Source organism: Serinus canaria, chromosome 1, assembly GCF_022539315.1.
Source record: "Serinus canaria isolate serCan28SL12 chromosome 1, serCan2020, whole genome shotgun sequence".
In the NCBI taxonomy this organism is placed as follows: Eukaryota; Metazoa; Chordata; class Aves; order Passeriformes; family Fringillidae; genus Serinus; species Serinus canaria.
In genome coordinates, this window is record NC_066313.1 from 29,983,268 (window position 1) to 30,008,193 (window position 24,926).

The 24,926-nt window shown below is 42.1% G+C and overlaps 1 protein-coding gene across 3 annotated transcripts in view; it reads right to left on the reverse strand.

Annotated features, from left to right (window-relative positions):
* Positions 1 to 581: 581 nt before the first annotated feature.
* The window catches only part of NARS2 (asparaginyl-tRNA synthetase 2, mitochondrial), a 48,617-nt gene continuing 24,272 nt past the window's right edge, over positions 582 to 24,926 (reverse strand). The window contains exons 7-14 of one of the 3 annotated variants that reach the window (XM_050972204.1): positions 20,221 to 20,353; positions 13,760 to 13,858; positions 13,295 to 13,338; positions 11,472 to 11,538; positions 9,846 to 9,983; positions 8,652 to 8,749; positions 7,001 to 7,027; positions 582 to 1,311 (exon numbers count right to left, since the gene is read on the reverse strand). In XM_050972204.1, the coding sequence (XP_050828161.1) occupies positions 1,167 to 1,311; positions 7,001 to 7,027; positions 8,652 to 8,749; positions 9,846 to 9,983; positions 11,472 to 11,538; positions 13,295 to 13,338; positions 13,760 to 13,858; positions 20,221 to 20,353 (751 nt within the window). In that variant the 3' untranslated portion in view covers positions 582 to 1,166. The remainder of the gene's footprint in view (positions 1,312 to 7,000; positions 7,028 to 8,651; positions 8,750 to 9,845; positions 9,984 to 11,471; positions 11,539 to 13,294; positions 13,339 to 13,759; positions 13,859 to 20,220; positions 20,354 to 24,926) is intronic. The other 2 variants (XM_030234195.2, XM_050972213.1) reach the window with 2 other exon arrangements.

Consider the following 24,926-nt stretch of genomic DNA (forward strand, 5'->3'; position numbering starts at 1 on the left):
TTATGATCATTGGGAAGGGAAGAAGGATGCTGAAACCCTCAGTTCAAGTCCCAAATAAATCACTGGTTTCCAGTTGCCTCAGGCAAGTCACTTGCTCTTCCCATAACACTGTCTTCAAAACAGAAATGAGTATTTCTTTACCTGGCAGAGAAGCTGAGAGCATAAAGCCATTAGAGACTGCCAAGGAGTTCAGATCCTATAGTGATAAGCAATTACTTAATACACAGCAATGCTTGGGAGCATCTGTTGGTTGTTTTGCAATACAGACCAAACTGCTTGGTCCGATGAGCACATGAGAGATTTTCTCAATAACAACAACAGAAAAGCAAAGAAACAACAAAACCCTACCATGAACTGCAAGTTGGCTCTGGAGAGATGGATGGATGAATGAACTCTCATCTAACTGAACATTTCTGTCTGCTGTGAATATGTGCTTTCTTGGAGACAGAAAACAGATACCTTCTGCAGAAGTTGTGCAACTAATTTGGTTATACAGAAAATGAAACCTCTACCAGACACTGAAGGAAACTCTCTCATGCTGAGAGCGACAGTTTTATAACAGAAGAAGAAACCATACAGAGTTATAAAACAACCCAGTGTACATCTTTATTGATGATTCACAAAATCAAACATCATTCAACAAACTCACTCCAGCAATTCCACTATGACATTGTTCCTTGCTAGGTTTGGCTGATTTTTCCAAGGTAAACAATATTTGTTTTTAACTCATTGTGGGGAGAATCATGTTTTACAGTAGCCATTTCCTGACTGTAGCAGTAGCAAGTGTATCACAGCCACGACAATATTTTAGGTCACACTTCCTTATTAATATTTCCCATAAAACTCCCTGCTACCTTCAGTGCTTGTTCAGTACTTCCATGGCATGTACTAGTCTCATGAGAATCGTAACCCTTTCGTTAAGTGGGATTTATTAATACTCCTGAAGTGCACTGAAGACATGAGCTGCTATCAAATTAACTGCCAGTGTCCTTCCATAATCTCACCAGAACATATATTATTTTCAATAACCCAGTATTAAATTGACCAAGAGTTTCATTGATGTAAAAATTACCTTGATTTCCCATGAAACACACCCAGTCATATCATGGTATGTTATATACACACAGTTACACCAGCAGTTTTCTCCACATGAGTCAACTGCTGAGCTACAGGAGACAGGAGTGAGAAAACCTGGGGAAAGGAATAACATCTTTGATATTGTCAACTCCCAAGATGTATTGCAGGTAGCGTTCAAACCCCATCCCGAAGCCTCCGTGAGGAACTGATCCAAATTTTCGGAGGTCTAGATACCTGTAATTTAAACAGACAGTTACATTTGCAGCACAGTTATGCTGATGTCATTAAAGTGAGCTTTTCATCTAGGGTTTTGCTTTCCATCTGAATTATTTCCCTTTGACCCTAACCACTGTGATTTCTGTGTTGGTCAGGGGTATGAAGAAGCAGAATTGTATTAGCAGAAACCCCAAGTTTAAACCCAGTCATAGCTATGATTTGCCAATACACTACAGCATGTTTTTTTTAGGAGCAAGAACGTATTTGGGTAACAAAGAACAGCTTGAGCACCATATCTCTGCTCATATAGGAAACACCTGTGTAGTTTTAGTACCTAAAATATTCCTAGCAGAGGCACAAACAAAATTCAGGTTCCCACAGAATCACAAAGCACTTCCACTGCTGGAGGTGAAGCTCTCTGCTTGGGTTTGTCTAGCCTTTGCCATGTTGGTGTGGAAATCTGTCCTGCAAATTCTTTCAATTTCTGTTTGCTTTTCAGTAGTGTAAGTAATTTCATTTCCAGCAATTTCTTTAGAAGCTTAAATAGGTCCTGCTGTCTGTCTACTCAACATTCCTTCATGGTTTTTTTTTTCTTTTAAGGTAATTATGATGGCTTTTTGCTACTTTTTCCCCAGTCACTCTTACAGACTGATTCATTTATTTCTATAGAAAGCCAGAAAAAAACCCCTTGAACATATCATCTCTAAAAATGAGATCTGGAACAAGACATTTCATTTTGCAGAACAGCACCTGTTGTGCACAGAAAACTCAGAAAACGTTTGGAAGCAGATACTCTGAGTATATGGGTGTCAACAAGATTATGATGGTTCTTCTATAGTTACTCACTTCCCAGCTGGACTGTGGCTGGTGTGATACTGTATTTGCAGCTATAAATTGTCCCCAACAGTTTTATTTTAATAGAAGTGAAAAACATCTCAGTGCTACTATTGATTTGTGGGGCCACTTCTGAGGTTGCTGAGGGCACCAAGGTATTCTTCTTTATATAAATGCACTAGTAGGGGATTGAGTGACTCCAGATGTATTACTTGCTTCTAATCTTGGTGTATGAATATTTCATCATCCCAGTTAAAAAAAAAAATCAAGTGCACTTAAATATAAATGCATATGTTTTACTACTTATGCAGTGGAGTAGAGGGGGGCAGAGCACCGTGAAAGAAATTAAGATTGGATTGATTGAAATAAATGGCTTCCCAAATTTTACATACTGTTAATGAACTGCAAGGAAATATTATATTTGTGTGTATATGTACTTATAAATTTATAAATATATAAAATATACATTTTGTATATTTGCGTGTAGTTGCTTGGACATCAGATCTTTCTTGGCTTGAAGACAGTATTTTAACAGAATGAAGACAAAGTAATGCCCATGATCACCCTTACTTGCAAAATAAGGGTACTCTCCCACAAATTCTATAGCTGCAAGATTGCCCTGTCACTCAGTTTGACAGTATGCCTTTCATACCAAGAAATATTATTTTTCCTTACAGCTCATTAGTAGTAGTTTAAATTTGGGAAATCAATCCAATATTCAGATTTTTTCTTCCCCAGTGTTTTTCCTCTCCCCTCCACTGCCCAAACAGCAAAAGGAGAAGCAGAGCTTACTTCTTCCTCGTAGCACTGACACACAAAGTGCAAGTTGAACAGCAGGCCCAAGAGTGGGACATGTTTTCTGATGACTGGGACCCACGTGCTTTTCTCTCTGTGCTGCTGGGTGATAGCTTGGCTTACTAAGGCTTGGTGTGTGCACCCCACATCATGTGATGAGGATTATGCTCAGGATAAGAGCATGTAGGCTGTGCAACTGCATGGTGGTCTTCACCTCTATCCACTTTACACAGACTGCATTAAGAAGAACTTGAGTCTCTGTAAATACCCTTAACTGCTCCTGGGGAGCTCTGCTGCACAGTTTGCAAGGGTGATGGGCAGACCTGATGCTGAGGGTGGTGACTCACAAAACACTCATAAATGTGAGGGATATGGGTGATGGCCGTGGCACATCAGTCTGACCCAGCTCAGGAGTTCTGAGCAGAACTGCCAAAGCAGCTGGTAACTACTTTAGCTGTAACTGGGAATACAAGTAAAAGCACAAACTTTTCTGATGATGTCTGTAAGTGCATCAGCCTTTGCAAAGGCAGTTGAGACTAAGCCCAGCATCTTCTCTCCCTTTTTGCTGGCAACAGAGTTTATAAAGTCATTGTAAGAAGATGAAATAACTCAGCTACTTCCAGATGAACAATAATAATAAATTCTACCCTTGCTTATCCAGGACTTTGATCTGTACATCTCAAAGCACTTTGAGAAGCCATTTTGGCAAAAGGAGCGAAACAAAACCCATCAAAGTTAATGGAAAAAGTCCATTGAATTAAATGTGCTGAGGATCAAGACTCTGAATCCGTTCTGATGACTGTGCATAGAAGAAGCAGAAGAATGGAGAAATTTTCCATTCTTCACAGATGAAAGAAAAAGTAACTGCCTGCAGATGAAGAGAAAAATCCCTTTAGGCTGGAAAATGCTCCCTGATGTTTTCCTACATTCAGTAGTCTAGAGACATTGGATGTTTCTCACCTCAATAAGAGTCGTGAAGTAGTTTAGCTGTTTTTGCCAGTAGCTCATACTTAAGAGTGGAGCTGAGCACTCTCTTGGCAACTGGTGGACTGTGCAGCATTATTCCACAGGAGAAGTAACTTTCTGTGACCCCCAGCTAGCCCAGGTATGCCTGCTCTAGACCTGAGCACTGGTAGATCTTCAGAGATTTGAATCTTACTAAAGTGCATGCTATAGCAACATCCCCCAGCAATGAATTCCAGGAGCTCGTTATGTGCCATGTTAGAACATTTCTGTTCATCCTTTTAAAGATTTATATTCTTTTATCATCATTGTGAGCTCCCTGTGTTACGCAGCAAGGCACCGCGAAGAGCCTAGTGACCATTCATAAACAGAATGTGTTCTTTTCAGTCTCTTCAAAACAAATATAATCTCAACCTTTTATGCAATCCCCTTGCTATGCTGAAGGTACTGTGGCCAGTTTGAAAAAAGTAAGGCTGAAAGAACAAAGATACTATAGTCTGTGAAACTGAATATTCTACTGGGTGTGTGTGTAAGAAAAACACCCCTGATTTTCTGCTTGCCTCTGTCTGGTCCAGCACAGCACTCCAGTTTCTTCCCAAGGAGGAGTAATAGGACCAGGTGGCTGCCAGGGACAGTGATGAGCTACCTGGTTTCACTGGACTCTGAGGAAGGTTAAAGGATGAGGTGAGTGTAGTCACTGGCCATGGGCTCCAAGTGGCTCACCAGTGCTACTTCTCCAACTAAGCCCACAAGGGCTTTTACCCTGCCACACGAGGACCCAACAGAACACTCTGACATTCAAGTTTCAAAGATTACCAGAAGTGAAAGACCCCAACACAGCTCAATCTTCTTCAACCAGAGCAGGAGCAGGGAAAAAACACAGTAACATCCACTATGCAGACAACAGATAACACCTGCTCTGCTATTGTGCACTTTCACCAGTGTTACAACAGAAGATCAAAAGGGTACCTGGACTGTAAAGGGTTCAGTATGAGACAATTGTCTCCACTGAAGCACATGAAGATAATCAGAGTGAGGGAGCACTGCCTTACATGTAGGAAGACTGTCTGAAACACTACTCACTCTGATGGTTGTGGGAACCTTACAAAGTATCTGCTTTGTTACTTTGAAGATGGCACTTGGAGGCTGCAAACAGGATCAAGTCCCCTGTTTACAAGGCGATATACTTAATACTCCCTGGTCACAAAGAAGAAATAATAATAATAACAGTAATAATAACAGTAATTATATCTATATCTATATCTATATAAATAAAATGACTCCCAGAGTACCCTCACCACTCGACTTTCCCATCTCATTTCCACAGACCTCTCAGTTTAGCCAAGATGATAATCTACAGTTCTGAGCTATTTTCCATCAATTGTAGATTGAAGAAAAAAGTGTGAAAATAAGATAAAATAACTCCAAAATCTAGCCAAATACTACTTCAACTCATAGAGTTTGACCATGTCACTTTATCTATCTTATGAAAAACTTCCTAAAAGGTAGGAATGGCAAGAAGCAGAGCAGTATTTCAGATCATCAGTTGCCTCTGCCTTATGATTCAACCATGAACAAGGCAATCCTGAAACTGTCCTAGAAACAGTCAGATCCACAATATCCTCTTGCTTAGTGGAGGGAATAAAACAGGTAGAATCAGAGATATGGCAATATCTCTGGTTGGAAGGAACTTGAAAGGCGATCACATTCAAAAGTCAGCAAATATTGTATTTAAAAAGGAATGACTCAACTGTTCTTCCAGGAGTTTGTGAGCCAGCTTTGGAGACTCAATTCAATCACTAAATTGGAAGAGATTAATTTTAGTCTTTCCTGCCACCTCCACTGAAAAGATGGATGCTGGCAAGGCACCTCCCTGTATTCTGGCAGATTTTGGACTGCACTCCAGAAGCATCCAGAATTACTACTATCCTGCAACTTCCTAGGATACCAGACCCTGCTAAGGCAGGGGGTAACAACAGCTTTAATCTTCTCCAGAAGTTACATTGTCTGTGATGGAGTGGAGGGAATAAAGGAGGAAAGTCTCCAAAACAAGATCACAGCAGGAAGAGCTTCCAGAATGTGATCATTACATATCACATGAGAATGCAAATGAGTGACAGGCAATGTCCTCATCTTTTTTTGAGGGAAGCATGAGGCAGGGCTGCACTATCTTAGTAGTGCTGGAAGGCTCTGCCATTGAACATCAGACTTCCTTGGGCTGTATCTCAGCATCTAACCACACAAGTTATCACCCTGTTCAGGATAATCCCTCCCTCTGATAAGGTGTATTCTGGACCACATCTACAACAACAAAGGAAGAAATTAAATTCACCCTGTTTGCACATGGATGATGTGGAGATCTGCCATACTCCTGGCTGTTCCTCAGTGATTTCAGATTGTGGGAAGATGAGAGTGAAGAACCCAGAGTTTGCTTTTTTTTTCAGGTCAGCCTTCCTAATGATCAATCCAAATACTGCAGAATACTTGAAAATACTCTTCTAAACTTAAAATTCTCTGCACTACCACTCTCTCAGCAGCTGTGATGAAGTGCATACCAAGAAACACTAAGAACCTTCTGTCGTTTTAATGGGTTAAACTGTTAATTCAAAGGTTGATCTGTCTCTTTAGGAGGACAGTTTTAATTGCTTTAACTGCTTTGTTAGGGAAGATTTTTCGACCCAATTGCTCTGTCAATTGCAAAGGGAGTTATTCTTAAAGGTCACAGATGGCTGTGGTTCTGTAACCCGTTTATCTTGTGCATGGTGGTCAGAATTGACCCAGCTTCCAATACTGCCTAGTGATTTAATATCAAAAATCATTATGGGTTGTAAATTAATCCACCTTATGCAGTCCTGAGAGGAATAACCTGTGCTGTGAGTGGACAAATTGGAGGCATAAACTAAGCAGCATTAGATTAACCTTTATTTAGATGAATTGGCTATTTCATTTAGACTGGCAGTGATGGCAGGGCAATAGGGCCAAAAAATTGTTCCCTCAGAATCAAACCAAAACAAACCAAAACAAAGAAACAAAAAAAGAAAACAAACAAAACCTCAGTTGCTTAAATAAGTATCAAAAGAAGAAAAAGAGCTTGCAGAGCAAGGTGGTGTCTTACCATTGATAGGCATCTGTGAGTCCTAATCTGTGAAACAAAAAGAAAATCCCTTGTAATTAAAGGAACAGAGTTATTCTGCACAAGCAGCACTTGCCTGGAAGAGCATGCTACTAAAAGAGGGAAAACCTGGTGAACTATTGTATGAAGCATGCATAAGAAGACAAGAATCCTGGTTTTTCTCTCTAAGGTTATGCTGGGTCTGCAGGAAATAGAATTTAAAGGTCTAAAATATTTGGGCTTAACAAAACCAAATTCTGAGGACTCAAAATTGAGAAAAACATGTGAAAGGAGGTGTGATTTACAAAAGACACACCCCATTTGTACCTTGAAATGCTTTCTATGACTTTCCTGACAAACAAGAAAGTCTGGCTTTGAACTCCACATGGACCCCTCTCCACCTCCTAAGGACTGTGGATTCAGATACCGGCAGAAAGTTTTGACTGAAAAAATGCAGCAGGCAACATTGTACTTTACATGAGTTGAAGCATGCCTGCTTCAGAGAGCATACAGGGAGAGCAGCAGGAAGCAAAGGGAATATCATCATCCTGCACTAACAGAGAATTCTAACTGAGAATTCTAACAGAGAATTAATGTTCTGGTGATTTTAATTGCCTGGTGCCTTTTGGATTCATTATGCTGAAGTAGATTTTGCTCTTCTCCACGACTAGATATATCTGTGTGAGCATGTGGCTGCTTTAAGCAACAAATTAATTCCCAGTGTGCAAATGGTGCTTCTCTGGGAGTAGCCTTTCCCCAATATTGCACAAGTGTATACCTGGCCCAAACCGAAGTGTTCAAGTGCTGGATGGGACTTTGCACAACCTGATCTCATGGAAGGTGTCCCTGCTCATGGCAGCAGGGCTGGAACTAGATGGTCTTTAAGGTATCTTCTAACCCAAACCATTCTCTGATTCTACAAAATTTTTGAACAATCACATAGGATCCAGAGAACAACTGTCTGTGGAGAATTACCCAATACATAATGTCAATTATTAACTAAAAAGCAGCTTTGATATTCTGACATTGAAGTTAGCCTAAAATTACCAAAAGTAACAAGATGCAGACTAAGGCAGCAGGGAAAAAGACCCTGTGACACAGTAAAGGTCTTGAGCAGTTCCAGTGAAGCTTCCCATAAAACTATTAGCAAAGAGCCATATTCTCTGAAATCAGGCCAGTCACTGAGGCCAGCTACATCACAACTGGCAAAGCTTCTGACCAAAAATGCAATTTCTCAGTTACACAACGTGATGACAGATATCTAAGGTCTGTATATGTGACAACCTCCACCTTAATAATCCACTTGCAGCCACAAAAACTAAAGAAATAATGAAGTGTTCCACAGCAGACCCTGTTCTAGACAGTTGCAGCAGAGCTGAGGCATTCTTACTGCCCTGGCCTCTCAGCACAAAGAAAACTTTCTTCTCTGATGAGCTAAAAGAGAGGCGCTTTGCACACCTATGACAGAAGCACAAGAACTTCTTCGTCAGTTTGCAATCACCTACTCAAATAAATACATATCACAAAGGCAAAAATAGGCTTATTTTAAATACTATTATCTGGCCTTCCACTCCTCTGTCTTGCCAACCACAGAGAGCTGCTGAAACACACTCCTGCTCAGGCTAGTCTCCTGGCATCTGTGGATTTCCCATACCTCTGTAAGCGTGATTCAAGGAAGGGCAGTCGCTCCTCTCTCAAGCTGCCTCCACACAACTCCCCTACTCCTGGTACAAGGAGATCAACAGCTGCAACCTTCAAAGACAGAAAACTAATTGAAGTCATGCCATATAGCCACAGAGTGACTAGGAGAAGAAGTTAACACTGATGATTTTTTGTAAAACCCTACTGTGATTCTTCCAGAGTCCAGGACACTTAGGTAAGGATTTGCATATACTTGAAAAATCTTTTGTTGACAGGAGAAGGCTGGGAGGAAATTTTTCAAGGATAAACATCAGAAATTTACAGAAAACCTAAATGACAGCAGTGATGTCTCAGACTGAGGACATCTACTGCAAGTGGTTTGAACTGAATCTCACCAAGTTACTCTGGTGACAACCTGTGTGGGGTTATAAAGAACCCAACAGCAGCTCAGAGAAAGGCAAGGACATGTGGGCAAGCTTTCTGAAGCCCTGATTCCCTGCTCTGATGCTGTTGCTTGTGTTCAGCCCTATCTATCCCCATTCCTATAACCAGTTCTAATGGATATGGTAGCAATGGCACTCATGTGCTGGATCCAAGTGTTACCACTTAGGCTGTTAGCTTTGGGCTGTCTGTCTTCTCTGGTCTGTCTTCTAGGGTTATTTTTATTATCCCACAGCTGAAATATTGCTAGAATTAAAACCACTGAAGACACATTGGTGCATGGCAGTGTTGTTGCTCTTTTTAGCAGAAGCAATGCTTCAGGTTGTCTCAATTCAGTTGAGAAATCACAATTTCAAAGCATGAGACTTGATAAAGAGCTTATTTCTTCTGCCCATCTGCTATTTGAGCATTACATGGATGCTGCATTTGGATCACAAGAGAATCACAGACTACTTGGAGCCATCCAATTCTAGGCCTTTCACTTAAGAGTATAGAAGTTTACCAGGAAAAGAAATAAACTATGACAAACTTGTCTTAAGTAAATTAAGCAAAAAGTTAACACTGCCCCAACCCCTGCATCTTCCTCCACCTGCTGTTTCCACTTTGGGTATTTTCTTCTACAACAGGAAAAAAAAAGGGCAGGATCACCTGATGGTCACATTTTATCTTGAACTTCTTGGGGGCAGGCCCAGCAGATGATGTCTATCAGTGGGCCAAGACATATTCCTAGACAAAAAAGTGGTGGAGGTGTGACTCAAGGACTCACCGTGTGTTGAGGTCCATCTTCATTGTCCCGCATGTAGAAAGGTTTGAGGTCGTATGGATAGTTAACCACAAACACAGGAACCTCCCCACAGTGCTTCACCAGGTACTTCTCATGTTCTGTTTGGAGGTCACAGCCCCACTGTAAGGACAGCAAAAGGGGCCTGGGAATCTGCTTTGGTGCCTCTTGCCCATGGCAAGAGACCCAGCAAAATCCATGCACAGAGAGATGCACTGCTTTGAATAGCATGAAACCAAGGAAAGCAACTTCTCATACAGGTCACTGGGAAGTAGACAGTTTCACAAGTTTTCAGGCAGAGCAGAACATGTAAAATAATATGATTTAACTTAACAGAAGTTAAGAAGAGCCAGATCGTTCCTGCATCAGGCTCAAGCATCTGGTATCAAATCAGAAAACCCAAAACAAGCAAAAAAAATCCCAACCCCAAAAACCCACAAGCTCGTATCTAAAGGAAAACAGGCACCTCTCCAAAGCCAGCTTACTTGACCCAGCAACCAGCCTTATTTCAATATTACCTTTGGTGTATAGAAAGCAGCTTTCCTAGGCTGACTACCCTCTTCCCTGCTGTGTGCTGTTACATGCTACATTAATTCCCACTTAAGAAAACATAGCACCCTATTAACCAATTCTTTGTTATCAGAAACCATGGACATTTGCAATGCCCTTCACTTTTCCATTTTTCCAGGGATGTTATAAATCCTCTGGCTTTTGACTAGAGACCCCCAGTCCGTTTATAGGACATGCAAAGAATATCGGGGGAATGGAAGGGGAAGAGAGGAACAGACCTCCCCCAGACTCTCTTCATACTAAAATATCCCAAGTTTGCTGTCTCAGATCCAGGTAGTACAGAGAAAAGATTAGAGGTTCTACACCCACTTGTGCACACAGATGAGACAGTAACCCAACTGGCTATGAGGGTGGCTTCAGCCAGAGGGTTATTTTCCTTGAAGTATCATAATGAGATAATGATTAAACAATATAGACATAAGATGAGCACCACCACAAATGCTGTCCCATACTGGAGTGGGTGTGTGTTTGAAACTGGGCAAAATATGATTTTTAGAAAACCATAATCTCATAGCTTTAGAAAGACTAGCACGTTACTCTTTTACCCAGTCAACATCGATGCTTTGGAAAGACAAGGGATTCCCTTTACCTACATCTAGATTACATGGCATTTTCACATGGTATTGGTTAATTATTCCTTGTCCAACTTTTGGTGCTATCCTCTTATTTTTCCTTTTCTTGAGAACTGGTACAGCAACTCTTCTTGATGATTGCTACTGAATCTGCAACACTCTCAGCACTACTCACGTACAGGAAAGAGAAGTGCCTTTTACTAAAGCCTCAATCCTTCAACTGCAATCTCATCACTTCCTTCCCTGCAAGTGTTACATGTTCTCCTGCTACACATCTCACTCCTTGCATTGCTCCCATTTCAACCCCGAAGGGCAAAAGTTACAATGGATTTACAACCCAGCAAACAAAACACCCCAGGAGGCAGATAATCTGTGCAAAATAACAACACTTGTGGTATCAGAGAGAGAGAAAGGAGATTCTACAAAGTTCAGGCTCTGCGTAGGGACAAACCAGCTGGCAATGACCTACCTCTGGCTTGAAAGTGAAAGTTTGAGGAGCTTGCTTCAAAATTTCCACTGCTTCACTGTAGGAAATTCTGCAAGAGGAAAAAAAAAGTCTTTAAGATAACTATGAAAGGAACAACAAAGTTTTCTGGCTAAGTGCCATGCTGGAAAATTAAGGAGGCATTTCCCCACCAGCATGCCAACTTGTGTGTAATGTCAGACTTCCCAGCAATGCTTCTTTGGAAAGAAACCAAAAAGCATTTAATATGGCAAGAATCCTATGTTTTCCTGTGCTTCAGCTACATGCAGGGCAGGAAGTGCTAAGCTCTCAACACTTCTGCATTATTGCAATATTGCATTTTAGTCAGAAGTGAGCTCTGCAGGGAATTGCTTCATAGAAATGGGTGGATTTTTTAAAAGAAAACAATATGTCCTCATCAGCATAGCTACAACAACATAGCTGTAGTCCAGGGTGTGTTAGGCAAAAATAACAGCCCAGGGTGCAAAGGGCTTGTAGCTCAAATGTTTCCACTTTACTTAAAAAAACCATGAGATTTACGTGCAGCAATGTTTCTCTACTTCTCTGGCAGATTTGAGGGCAGATTCTTCACCAATTTCCACCAGCACAAAAGAACAGCATCACGGCAAAGCAAACAGAAAAAGTGCGGTGAACAATGCTCCAGGTTTGGTAACTGGAAATCCAGACTCAATGGAAGATAACGTAGCAGCTGAGTTTTCCACATACCAAGCCAAATGTTGTGGACAGAGAGAAGAAGAGAATCACACGATCACAATAATTTTATCTTTGTATCACTGGCTAATTTAATTAAAAACTGAATTCCCTAAGGAGCACAAACTCCTTACACCCTATTACAAGGTTTCATTAAAACAGGGAAGGCTTCTGAAGGAAGGAATATATTGCTCCAAGTGTTTGGGTTATGTGAGGCCACAGACCAAATGAGGTGTATCACTGGCACAGGTTCAACACATGTAACCAATGTGTGTAAGCCAGGAATGGCCCAAAACTGCCAACAGTTGATGGAGAGAGAGACAGAGAGGGAGAAAGAGAAGGTTTCTCTCCTTTTCCTTGGAGCATGGGAGAAGCTGAGTGCAACTGTGTCCTTTCAGGAGTATCAGTTAGGTCCAGAGGGAGGACTGAAATGGGCAGATGCTAACTTCACTGAGGACTCCCACAGTGCTCCTGCAGGCAGGGACACAGCGGGGATCCATCATGATCCTGTTGCCCAGGTGTGGCTGCAGCTGCTTAACAAGATAATCAGTGCTGGGATGAGCAGCCCTACAATGTTCTGTGGGATAAATGGAGAGCTCCGCCATTTGAAGAGACAAGCAGGAGCAGGGAGGATGTAGCACTCGTGAGGGTCAGTGAGGGAAACCCTAAGCCTTCAGCTCTTTAGCCCAAAAAGAACTGGGATTAGGAGCTACACAACCAGTTGGGAATAGAAAACCAATTGGGATTATTAAATATCATAAAATACTTTCATAAAAAGAGAGCCACTTGAGTGAAAGTGTGAATGAAAGCAGAGCATCAAAACCAAAACCAAGCAGGACCATGAGCAACCAATGTGCAGGTACATGCTGGAAGGAGAATACTTTTGGGGATCTTGTCCAGGGGAGCAAAAGCTAAAGGCCAGGAGATTCAGGTGACAGTCTCATGCAGAGCTGAAAAGGCATGCCTGACAAACAGTAAAAGGGAACTGCAGCCCATGCTCTTTTGGAGACGTTATGCTAACCCAGAAGACATTGAGTTGTGAAAGAGAAAGAACATACACAAAATAGGAACTCTTTCCCCAAAAGCTCTCAGCAAGATCATTCTGAAATAGTACTTACATCATAAATTTGTGCTTCAGTATTTGTTCCAACCTGTCCTTGGTCAAAACAAGAAAAACATAAACATGTAAAGCTGCCCTTTACGGTTCAGGAGCAAACTCAGGAAAGTGACCTCCCTCTATTTTGTAATTTGTAGGACTGCATTCTGAGGTAGATACAGGTCAAAATCCACTCCTGGCCATTCAATGCCAAAACAGTACCCAATTATTGAAGCTGATGATTCAGAGGCTACCAGATGAAGTGACAACTACAGTTTTACCACACTTGCTACCAGCTACAGAAAGTTGTGTGTCCTCTCTCTGTTGGCCTGAACAATCACTTAAACTCAAGCTGATATTTAGCTTTTCACAGGACAACACAGTAACAAAACAAAATAAGAAAAAATTAAGAATTCTTGGCTATAGGAAGCCAAGAACCCCCAAAATACATGACAGGATTGCAGTTCTTTCCTGTCACATGCATTACCTTCTGTGCAGGAGCTACGTATTTATGAAAAAGTTCAACATCACGAGGACATTTGGAGAGCACAGTGCTTGTCACTGTCTTGAAAAGATCTTCCATAACCTAACAGAGAAAAAAGGAACACATGAAAAATGAACACTGCTTAGGTGTCCCAGACTGTAAATGAAACATGGTACACATCAGCCAAAGGGTACAGAAGGAGTTTCTGTCCTTCTGCATGGCCAGACTGTGTAAGAGGGAACCACCTCACTAATGCTCCTAATTAGCAGGTTTGCTTAGTAGCTGAAAAGGACAGGAACCTTTATTTTTGCTACAGGTTTAGGGCTTCAATATTGGCTGATGGAGTCGGTATCTTCAGTGAAAAAAATCACAGCTAAAATATTCAAGCAGCAACCCTGGCTAGCCACAGACATCTTACAACCATTTGTGGGTCTGGTCTCAGATTCATTTTTAGTGAGGCATCTGTCTTGTAATGAACAAGTCAGGATTTATGCCTTGTTGTTAGAAAAGACAAAGAAGGAAAGAGAATAAACATGCAGTGTGTAGAGCAAGCCCATCAAACAGTTCTCAGCTAGAGAGACTCTGCATTAAGAGCAAATGAACATGTACAAGATGAGTAGAGAGCTAAAGCAAAGGACACATCAATGCAGGGATGTTTGAGAAACTAAAAAGATGTGGTTCCATTTCCCTAAACGAATGTGGATTAACTAAATGACATTATCATCCAATTTGGATATACTTATCCAGTAAAACGGGCTTCACTCATTAAGAAATTAAAATGTCATTAAAAGCCCCCACATGGGATGCTGCTGCATTTTCATCAACCCGTTTTAAGAGTCACTTTCTCTTTTGGTTAAGCAAAGCAGACCATCCAAGACACTTGCTGTTGTGCAGACTAAGAGTTCCCATGGCTCCCTGTAGTCTTACACCAGCACAAAGCAGGTAGTTGAACCCTGTGGCATCAACTGATCATCCCACCTCTTATTCAAAATCACCCTCCTATTTTTATTTTCTTTGTCAAAACAGAGCAATGCAGCTGGGGCAACATGTCATCTCAGCCTGGGAAGGGACAAGGTTTTTCCTAATTAAGTGCATCTCAAAGTTCTGGCACTTTCCTGGTTGCTTGTGGATTTCTGGGGTGTTTTTTTGTTGTTGTTTGTTTGTTTGTTTGTTCTGTTGTTTGGGGTTTTTTTTTTTGTGAGTGTAACAACTGCTTCATTAATTGCAGAGTTAAGAGAACTGAAGTCTCCACTAATGATATCTAGGTGAGCAGCAGCCCCTAGACACCCCAAAGCCTGTGACTGTGGAAAGATGAACCTGTTGAAAGAACAGTCAGCAGACCTCAAGAAGAAGCATTAGGTCTGTGCCTTACAAGGAACCAGATTTTACAGGGTAAGAGGAACACAAGGCACAGAAACAAAGCCACTGGGCTACTGACATAGCCAAGATGAGATTTCAGGCATGTTGTTCAAACTTATGCTTAGGTGAACATCCTTCACACCTGCCCCAAGCTGCTGAAGCACTGCTCTGTGCTGGTGAACAGCTCTGCATCCCACCAGCCTAGTGGAGCTGGTAAAGCAGTCCATTTGGACTGCTCTGAGCCAAACTCAGACTCAAGACTCCTGCATCAACCTGGGCTCTCCTTTAAAAAAAAGGGAAGATGCAAATAAGGGAACAGCATTATCATATGCAGATGAACAGTTTTACGCCTCCTGATACTCAAACACAGAGGAAATGAAAAGCCAGCATTCCTGCTGCTGAGTGGCAAATAACCAAACAGTCAGCTTTGAACTTTCTTCAAAGTAGCTAGAAAAAGGCTTATGCAAATGAAATTAGAAAACTTCTTAGCAATTCATCTGGTTTCACCAGGCAGAGACGAAGGGATTTTACATTAAGCTTCCTCTTTCTAGAAAATGAAAGTATCATCTGGTTTTGGAAAGGCATGTTGTTTAATTAGCACTTTTTTTCCTCACTGTGCGATAAAGTAACAATTAGGTTCCCACAGCATTCAACATAAGCAGCTTCCTCTTGTGGAAAAAAGATGTGGGTGGTATGGGAAAAACAATCTGAGAAATATTTCCAGGTTTGAGACTGAGGTTTTATCCTGGCAAAAAAGACAGACACGTGGGTCATGCAGTGGCCTCCTCGCTGCTCTTATTTATGCCAAACAAGTACTAGGCACAAACAGTAGATGGAAAAAAAAAAGGATGAATAAAACCTCTCAAACTGAGAATTTATGTCTTTAAGCAGATAGCATAATGAAGGACTGCAAAGTAGGCTATAGGAAAAATGAATGGAGAAGTGCAATCACTGATTTGCTGGTTTAAGGAAACACATGAGTGTGAGATATAGGTGAAGTGATTGGTTTGAACATATTCTGAAAGAAACATGTTTGACAGGAGACTTACACAGGGGAAAAAAGGCACTGGAAACACAGCAATTAGCTCATCTCAGAGGTGGGACTCTGGATGTGGTTGCTTCACAATGGTGGTGTGGAAACTGTGCTGGTAGGGGGGCAAGCAAGGAGGACAGAGGTTAAAGCTTTCTCCCTTCCCTCAACCCTTTTAGCCTTTGAAACTTCAGCACTATCAACACTGGCCTTCCCCAATGTTGCTCTGTTGTTTAATGGTTAACAGCTCAATTTTGATTAGGAGCAGCTCCCAAGGGTATTGCTTAATTTTACCCTGGATCTTTTGATACTGAAACTTATCCTCTTCCCAAATAACATTATTACCAGAGTTGAAACAGAGCAAATCATCAATAAAACAGCAGTAAAAGTCAGCAGCAGCAACTGAAGGTGCTGCGCACTCCAAGAAAGGTTCAAATCATCATCTTAATTATGTAATAAAGATTACATAAGAAAAATCACATGATCTGCCAGCAGGATTTTTATGTATGTATGTACCTGGGCCATGCATATGGATGCAGTGTAGATCACAGGCTCCTTACATAGGAAACATTCACCAGTGGACCACTGTTGGTGCCTCCATGCTTGCTCACTCCCACTCTATGTGTGCACATACGTACAGAGGGGAGGATTCACATCTGATCTTGGTCATAAAATCTCCTCTCAGCAATACAACCAACAGCTCAGGCCCAATTTTGGAGAGATGCTGTTGCTGTGCAAGGAAAGAGACTTGTCTGCCAGACCACTGCTCCACTGGCCATTGAAGCTGAATGCAGATAAAAGTTAGGGAAGAGAACAAGCCTGAGCTATGGCAGCTGGATACCACTGCAGTCCTGCAGATAGCCCAATGTCCCTAAAGAGAGTTGGAAAACTCTTAGAGTGCAAAACTCTTAGAACAAACCCTTCTCATGTGATTTACCAGTGTTTGCTCCCTCAAGACTTCAGTCAGACTTGCCCAAGTGCCTCAGACTTGGTACTGAAGACAGAATGCTGAGTGAAAACTAGACTGGAAATCAAATCACATACATGTTTTAGATCCATGCTCTCTAAAGCTGACACCCAGAATGGGTACCTGATTTCATTTCATGCCTGAACTCCCCTCTGTAAAATGGAGGTAATAATGCTCCATGTCACTAGGCCGTAATGACAGCAAATTAATTTTGATGAAGTACATAACCAGTGGAAGGCAATACTCCTGCCCTCAGGACACAGCTCAAATACTGAGTGTTAAATTGTATGCCCCATCTTAAAGAGAAATATTCTCCATCCCTTAAAGAGACAGTAGTGCTAGTATATAATCTTGTTAAGGAAGACTAACACGATGCATAAATTCCTGACAATGCCCTCAGGAAAACTTCCTTCTTGCATTTCCTAACTTTATAGCCTAAATAATGCCTTTTTTAGCATGGCTTTGTATGTGCTTTTGATGAAATTCAATAATGACTGTATCATATGGCCTCTTTGAGACTCCATTAGTGTCATGAGTGAAGTGGGATCCTTTAAATATACTGCACTGCTGATACAGGGGAATGAAAAATAGAAGATAATGGCCTACAAATACAACTACATGACACAGCATTGAAGAGAGAGGGAGGGAGAGAGTGGTAACAGGCATCTCAGAGGACAAAAAAAACTGGAGACCTTGGATCACCAATTCAGGTACTGGGGGACTGATGGGGCTCTAGGGGGTCCAGCCACTTCCACAGCTGTACCTCTTCTCCTGTCTATCTGACCTTTTTCTAAATCCTTCTCTTTCTCATCCATTTTGGAGGAGACAAGAGGTCCCTCCTTAGATCCCCTTACATGTACCCTGTACACCAAAGCAGAAATACTGTCACCCAGCCATGCAGCGTGAAGTTCTGCCCTGAGCACACGGGACTTTCCACAGAAAGTATTGTGAAACCAGTACTGTGAGAGTCAAAGCTTCTTTGTAGCACTAAAACACATTTTGGCACAGAACAGAAATTTAGATTGCATGATTAAGACACATGAGACTTCATAAGAACTGTGCTACTAATTTAGGAATAACTGAGCACTATTTTGTGCAATTACAGAGGGGAAAAAAGGCCGCTGCTCTAAGACTTCAGGCCCTTTGTTCCCAAATACATGTAGCTTGGTTATTAAATCTCCTTTTTTTCCTTTTATTTCATAATGAAAACTATGTTTCTTTTGGAGCTTTGGCTGAAAGATCTCAAGCCTCACCAGTGAATGGTAAACATGCACATCTTTGTAGCAAGGCTCTTTAATGGTGTATAAGCAAATACTTCAAGATGTCCCTGAAGAAGCTGAGCATTCCCAGCACATTAATTTGCTCAAGTGAGAGATACTTAGTCCAAATGTCCAATAGCAATTTTAAAAATAATTTTTTAACAATCCAGCTCCTTATGTGAGGACAAAGTTCAGATAATAACCCTGGCCAAGAGCCCTGAAGGCTTTCAACTGGGTGTTTTTCACTGAATAAAGAACTTGCAGATGACAACAAACAGACAAAAAACCCGATGGGCAGATACTTGAGAGAACACTGAATTTAGGTCAGTTACACCAGGAGAGACACTTAGGTTTCAGAGCAACTAGTAGAGTTTTCTGTTGACTGGGTTTTTTGGTTTGTTTTGTAGTAAGAGAGATTGCTCAATGGTTTAAAAATAACAAAGTGGGAACTCCACTTCCCCAAGTAAGAACACCACAAAATTAAGCTTGCTGCAATACATACTCACGATGAGAAATGCAAAATAATGGCTGCTAGGAGACTTTCTGTTATAGGGAAAGATGCTTGTCAAAGACTTTGGGACAGAGGGAAGATTTAAAGAGAGCACAAGCTGAAACTTCACAAGATACTTAGCAACAACAAAGGCAAAATTGAGAGGGAAATTTCCTCCTTTCTCTACAAATAAAAGCCTTACAAATTTCAGAACAGTTCTCAAATCTAATTCTCTGAATTGTCTGAACTGGCTGTTTATACTTCAAAACTCATGAAATTAAGGTTTTCTGCACAAGGTATGTTGATTCTGTGTTGAAGGGGTCCAACACCACTCAACAGAAGACCCTGCTTACTATACTAGATAAAAGTAGTGAAGATTTCAATTGACTCTTGATTACCTAGAGGAACAAGGGGGCTCAGGAATGAAGGTGTGTACATACACACAGGCTGTGCTCTAAGAATACACAAAGCTGCGGAGAAAAGGAGACACAAAAGAAAGAGCAGGATGCTATTTATGATGGAGCACAGACTCCCAATGGATCAGTCCACACAGCCCAGGGTCATGCAGACATTCCAGATTCAGAAGCAGCACACAGAGCACACCAATGTGTTCTCAGGCCATGCTGGTTCAGCACTGTTTATGACCCATGCTGAAGAAACCACCACCTGGATGTTATTTTATATATCTGCAGCCAGTGCCTCAGGTGTTTTTCTTTATAAGGTTATTTTTTCAATCACTTTCCACAGAGCTTATCTGATAAATGAGATTGTGTGTGCATGTTTACATACAAGTCCTACTGGGTATAAGCTGGCTTATGCTGAGACTGGTAAGGTGTATAGGCATCCATCATGTGGTTAAACTGCATCTGAGAAGTCAATCCTGAAAAATCAAAAAGCAGCTGACTAAAGATTTCCTCCAGTCTTCTGCTAAAGCCACAGTGAACAGTGTATGCCAGAAACGGTTGTTTCTTCTTCAGATTTCAATGCAGATTTCAAGGAGGCCTTTACAGAGCACACTGCTTAAACACTGCTCACTCAGTGGAAAGGCGCTGAACATTTTGAAAGTGAGAGTGCCAGTCATTAGCACTAGTCAAGCACATTTACATTCCCTGGCAATACAGCAACTGTGGAGCTTCCCATTCAGATGAGGGCTGTGTGCACCTATACCTTCCCTTCCAAATCCTCTCTATGGCCTCATCTCTGCTGAGCAAATCCTCCTCCTTGGGAAATACCTGTGCAACCTCTGCTTGGTTCTCTACTCTCTACAGGGTGAGAGGAGCTGTGACCTTAGCTGAGGGCAGGGAGCACAGGAGGAAGAAACTCTGCTAGCAGTCCTGCATAGACATCTGGAGTGCCCACCTGCATGATGTCCTGAAGGCTTTCAGTGAAGGACAGCTCAGCCTCCACCATGTAGAACTCCGCCAGGTGCCGGCGACTCTGCGAGTTTTCCGCTCGGAACGTCGGGCCAAAGGTGAACACGTGAGTAAAAGCCCTGCAAGGCAGCAGGGAACAGGCAGGTCAGGTCCAGCACACAACTGGGTCTGTTACATCCAAAGCCCTCACTTTTCTCCCAGCATCTAGAAACAATTGTGTTTCCATTTCATCTTTGACCAGTTTAATGGCACTGCTGGATAACCTGCTGTTACATTCCTTCATCCAACCGGGGAGAGAGGTTATTCACATTTTGTGACTCAGAGATTTTGCGCACACACACTATTCAGCTTTCTCTGAAGACAAGTCATGCTCAGGACACTTTTTGTAACTGTGTGGGAATAAAACCCAAGATTCTGCAGAGCTGGATAACTAGAGAAGCATGCAGATACTATACAAATCATGCTATTCTCATCCATGAGCCTTTTCACTTCTATGCCTGCAATGCTTGACTTTCACAGGTGCTGTGAGACCCCAGTGCTCACCAGAGCAGAGTGAGCCGTGCTGCTGGAGCTGCTGGGCTGGTGGGCACTGAGGGGTGGGCAGTGAGGCCCAGCAGGACAGGAGGTGTATGGCGTGCAGTCCCCCTCTAGTGGTATGACAGAAGTTCATTGCTCAGAGAGCCATGGAGATAAAGAACTGGGTTCTTCCACACAGCTAAAAATGGCTCAGCTGAGAGGGGTCCCTACTGCAGAGAAAACATGGGGAGAGCATCTAATGCTGAAGCAACCAATGCATTCCCTATTATGAAGCCATTTCTCCAACCACCTTCTGGGGAGTCTATTTAAATACATCCTCTCTTGTTCTGCAGTCATGTCATGCTGTGTTTCCACTTCCTCCATGAGAAACCTTCCTATCAAACACCAACACATCTTCAACAGTTTTGATTTTATGTGGGAAGCTGCACTCCAAGCAATACCTTTTACACTGTGATCTATAAGCACTTGAGCTCCTGGACACCCTCAAGCCAGTGGGAGCTTCCCAAATACATGCTGTGACATCTGTGATTCCTCTCATGCTTCATGGGAAGAAAAACTGTGATTGGGGAAGAGAGCAAGCTGGCTCAAAAAAACCATGAACTGGGCAGCTGCTAACTTTGGTACATCTTTAACTTGATGTTATTTTTAGCTGCAGACAGCATGTAGGAGAAAAAGAACCCTATCAGTAGAGATTAAGCACAGTTTGACACTCATGAAAGGATGCATGCTAATTGCTGGGGCTGGCATTTGACTTGCATCTTGCTCTGCAAGTTTTCAACTTAAAAAGGACGTTCACTGAAGTTTCTGAACAGGCTAATTTTGTTAAACTGAAGTTTAAACAAACAGCACAACAAAAAGCAGCATTTTTCCTTCACCCCTCACGGAGACATCTGTGCTACAAATAAAGGAACACAGGCATTCTGCTTCACTCGTCTGTTCCCTCATGTCACATGTTGGTTAAAGGTTATGATCCAAAGAAACAGCATTTTCTTTTTCCTTGAGTTGCTAGTAGTAAACACACCAGAAGTTTCAGGTCAAGACTCTGAATACATAGCCTGCCTGTAGGTTTCTTTTCCCCATGGCTCTGTTTTCCCTCCTCCAAAAAACACACTTTCTGTTTCCACTTTGCTCTTCTATCTGTACTCTCTCATATATGACCGCAGCATCCACAATCAACTAACAGAGTTTGCAGCAAACATCTTCCTTCAAGCATCATTTTCAGCATGCCACTATTCCCTCTGTTGCCCTTCTCACTTGTTGACATGTTACTGTAAACTTCTTGTTACATCAATCTCCTTCAAACTGCCCTTGGCTGTAGCACCTACAAAACCTCAGCAATGTTTAGATAAGTGATGTATCAAGACTATTACTCACTGCACAGGTCATTCACTATTATTTCATCAATTCCTTGTGATCTCCCATCTGTAGCCACCTGTTGTCTTGAGTTATGCAGAAATTCATGTTCTTCCTCACATGGCCTTTTTGATTTGTTTTTTTCCCATGCTCCTAACAGCACCTGGCACAACAAGGTCTTGGATCCAAAGTTTAAGAGCCTCAACTGCTATAGCAATACAAACAACAAATACAAAACAGTGAGTCATGCAGTCAAAATCATCTGATGTTTAAGGCAGAACCAGTCAAAAGTTTTTGTTTGCCAGCTTGTGGAGATTGGCCTGCAGTGGGAAACAGGAGTTAGAGGCAGGTTCTTGCTCTACCTGCCCCCATATTTCAGGGTTTTGCTAAAATATTTCAATTTGAGGCCCTTCAGTTAAAGAAATAATTTTTCCTAAATAAAGGAGTTTAGTCACAAGTTCAGTTTGTGACTGAGCCAGGATCAGAAACAAGATGAAAATATTGTGGAAAGCTTACAATTGCTGTAAGTACTCATTCAGGTCTGCTGAGTATGACGTGCAGGTCTCTAATGTCTCACTGACATGAAGACCTCAAATAAGACTGAAAGCTAAAGTGTGACGCTAGCTGGCTAGCAAGGGATCCTTTCCCACAGAGCAACAGCCTGGCTTCAGGGAGAGACATTTCTTAGTGCCTGTCCATGCACAGGCACTGACAATTCAGTTACTGTAGGTTCCTGGGGCAGGACAGTCTCCAGCAATGCAGGCTACTAAGAGCACTTTGAACTGCACTTACTTCCTACTGATCAGCAGCCCAAGCATGATGACTAGTTACTCATCTTCCAAGGGGCTTGCTGCCTGCAAGATACCTAAAAGTAATCAGAAATAGAAAACCCCACCCTCTTATTGCTCCAACATGTCAGCCATGGTCAAACACTTCATAGACAGAGATCAATTTTGTACTGCAAGAATAAAGCCTCTCTGTGCCCAAGACAGCTTTTAGGGAGGGCAAGTGCAGAACAACTCCCCCAGGAACCAATTTCTGTCTTTCTTCAGCTCTAGGCACTTGTACACAGAGAACTACCAATGTTTACAAAACAAACCATTAGCACTGAGACTCTATGGACTACCTTAAGGTAACAGTAAATGTAAAGGCCTTGTGATAGCCTGTAGAATCTAACATCACTGGTGTGGGGCTGAATTTGTCTGACCCTTGAAGAAAGGGAAAAACAACACTCACCCCTAGCCCCCCTCTCCATCAAATAAACCCCCATCTGCAGGGAGGGGAGGAATCATTCACTTCTCAGGCTAACTGTAAAGGGAAAATACAGATATGAGTAACTGTGAGAACTTCCCCAGGATCCTGGGACCCTGGCAAAGGGAAACTGGCCAGATGTCATGCTGGCAAAGCGATCAAAGGAGCACAGTAAATGCAAGTCATCTGGTAACAGCAATGTAGCACTGACCAGAGGCCTGGACATAACAGAGAAACACAGCTGAAAGTACACACAGTCACTGTTATCAGCTCCCTGCATGAACAATTATTTTCCATCCAGGCATTTATATACTATTTACTGTGCCCTGCCGTTCAAGATGTTAAGCAAATGCCCACTATACAAATCAAGTCTTTATTTGTATTTCATCTGCTATTAAAAACATATCGTGATTTGTTACTGCTGTATCACACTGAGCATGCACGGATATATCAGAAAAGAGAGATGGGAGTTGATTCTGCTCCAACTTCATGGTACTGAGAGCAAACCCAGTCATTTTGTTCTGCGTGCATTCAGCACCTAGCACAATGGAGCCTCAGTGTAAGGCTGTGACTCCTATGCTCTATGATGCAAATAATCAATCATTTAACATTCCCAGACCTCTGCAAGACTTCCACCCTTTAAAAATAACTTGAAAATTCTGTCTAAGTCGCCAAAAGTGCCTAGGTCAGTTTGGGTTGTGGGCACTCATGAGTCTTTAAAAAAAAAAATCAGTAGTGCTAATTCCTCATCTCCAACAAAAGCATACACACAGGAGAGGAAAAAAAAAGCCCACTAATCTGCTGAGCCTTTTTCCCTAGCTATTACAGGCAGAGCAGTAATGTCTGTAACACTCTCCTTGTATGTGCTACCAAAGAATACAAGAGAGGCTTTGAAACGAGTCCTTTTGCAGTCAGCTTTGCCCAGATCAGAGCTCTGGACAGCAAGCCTGAGTGCATTTATGCAGTTCACAGGCACTGCCAGGGTCGACACCACAAGAAGGCGCAGAGCTGCTTAATTAATTGCTCCCTTTCTGTGACTGTATTTCGCTCTGCCCAGTTCTCTGGGAAAATCTGAGAGCTTAATGTGGAGGCCAAGAGAATACCCACAGTACTCCCTCCAACACACTGAAACACATCAAAAGCCAGGGCCCCATCCTGCAAAACGCTGAGCTTTCTCACCCCAGCCCAGTAAAGGGCCCAGACACTTTTAGCTACAGGCTCCCAGGAGTCCTTTTGGACACCAAAGCAGTACCTGGAAGTGTTGCTGGGACACAGCCATCCTCTGCATGGATGGGGGAGGCTCACTGCTGCACAGGACACACTTGTGTTCTCTGCCCTATGAACAGCCAGGAAGAAAGAAACTTCCCCCCTTCCACCTTTATTTCACACACTACTAAAAGAGTCTCCAGAAGCAGCCACCTTTGGGAGCTCTCTGCCATGCAGAATGAAAGCTCATTTTGTTTGAGTTCATTGACATTTCATTACAGAGGAAGTGAGAGGAACCAATAGAGAAGTAATAAGTATCCGTACCCAAAGCTGCTTCAAATCATT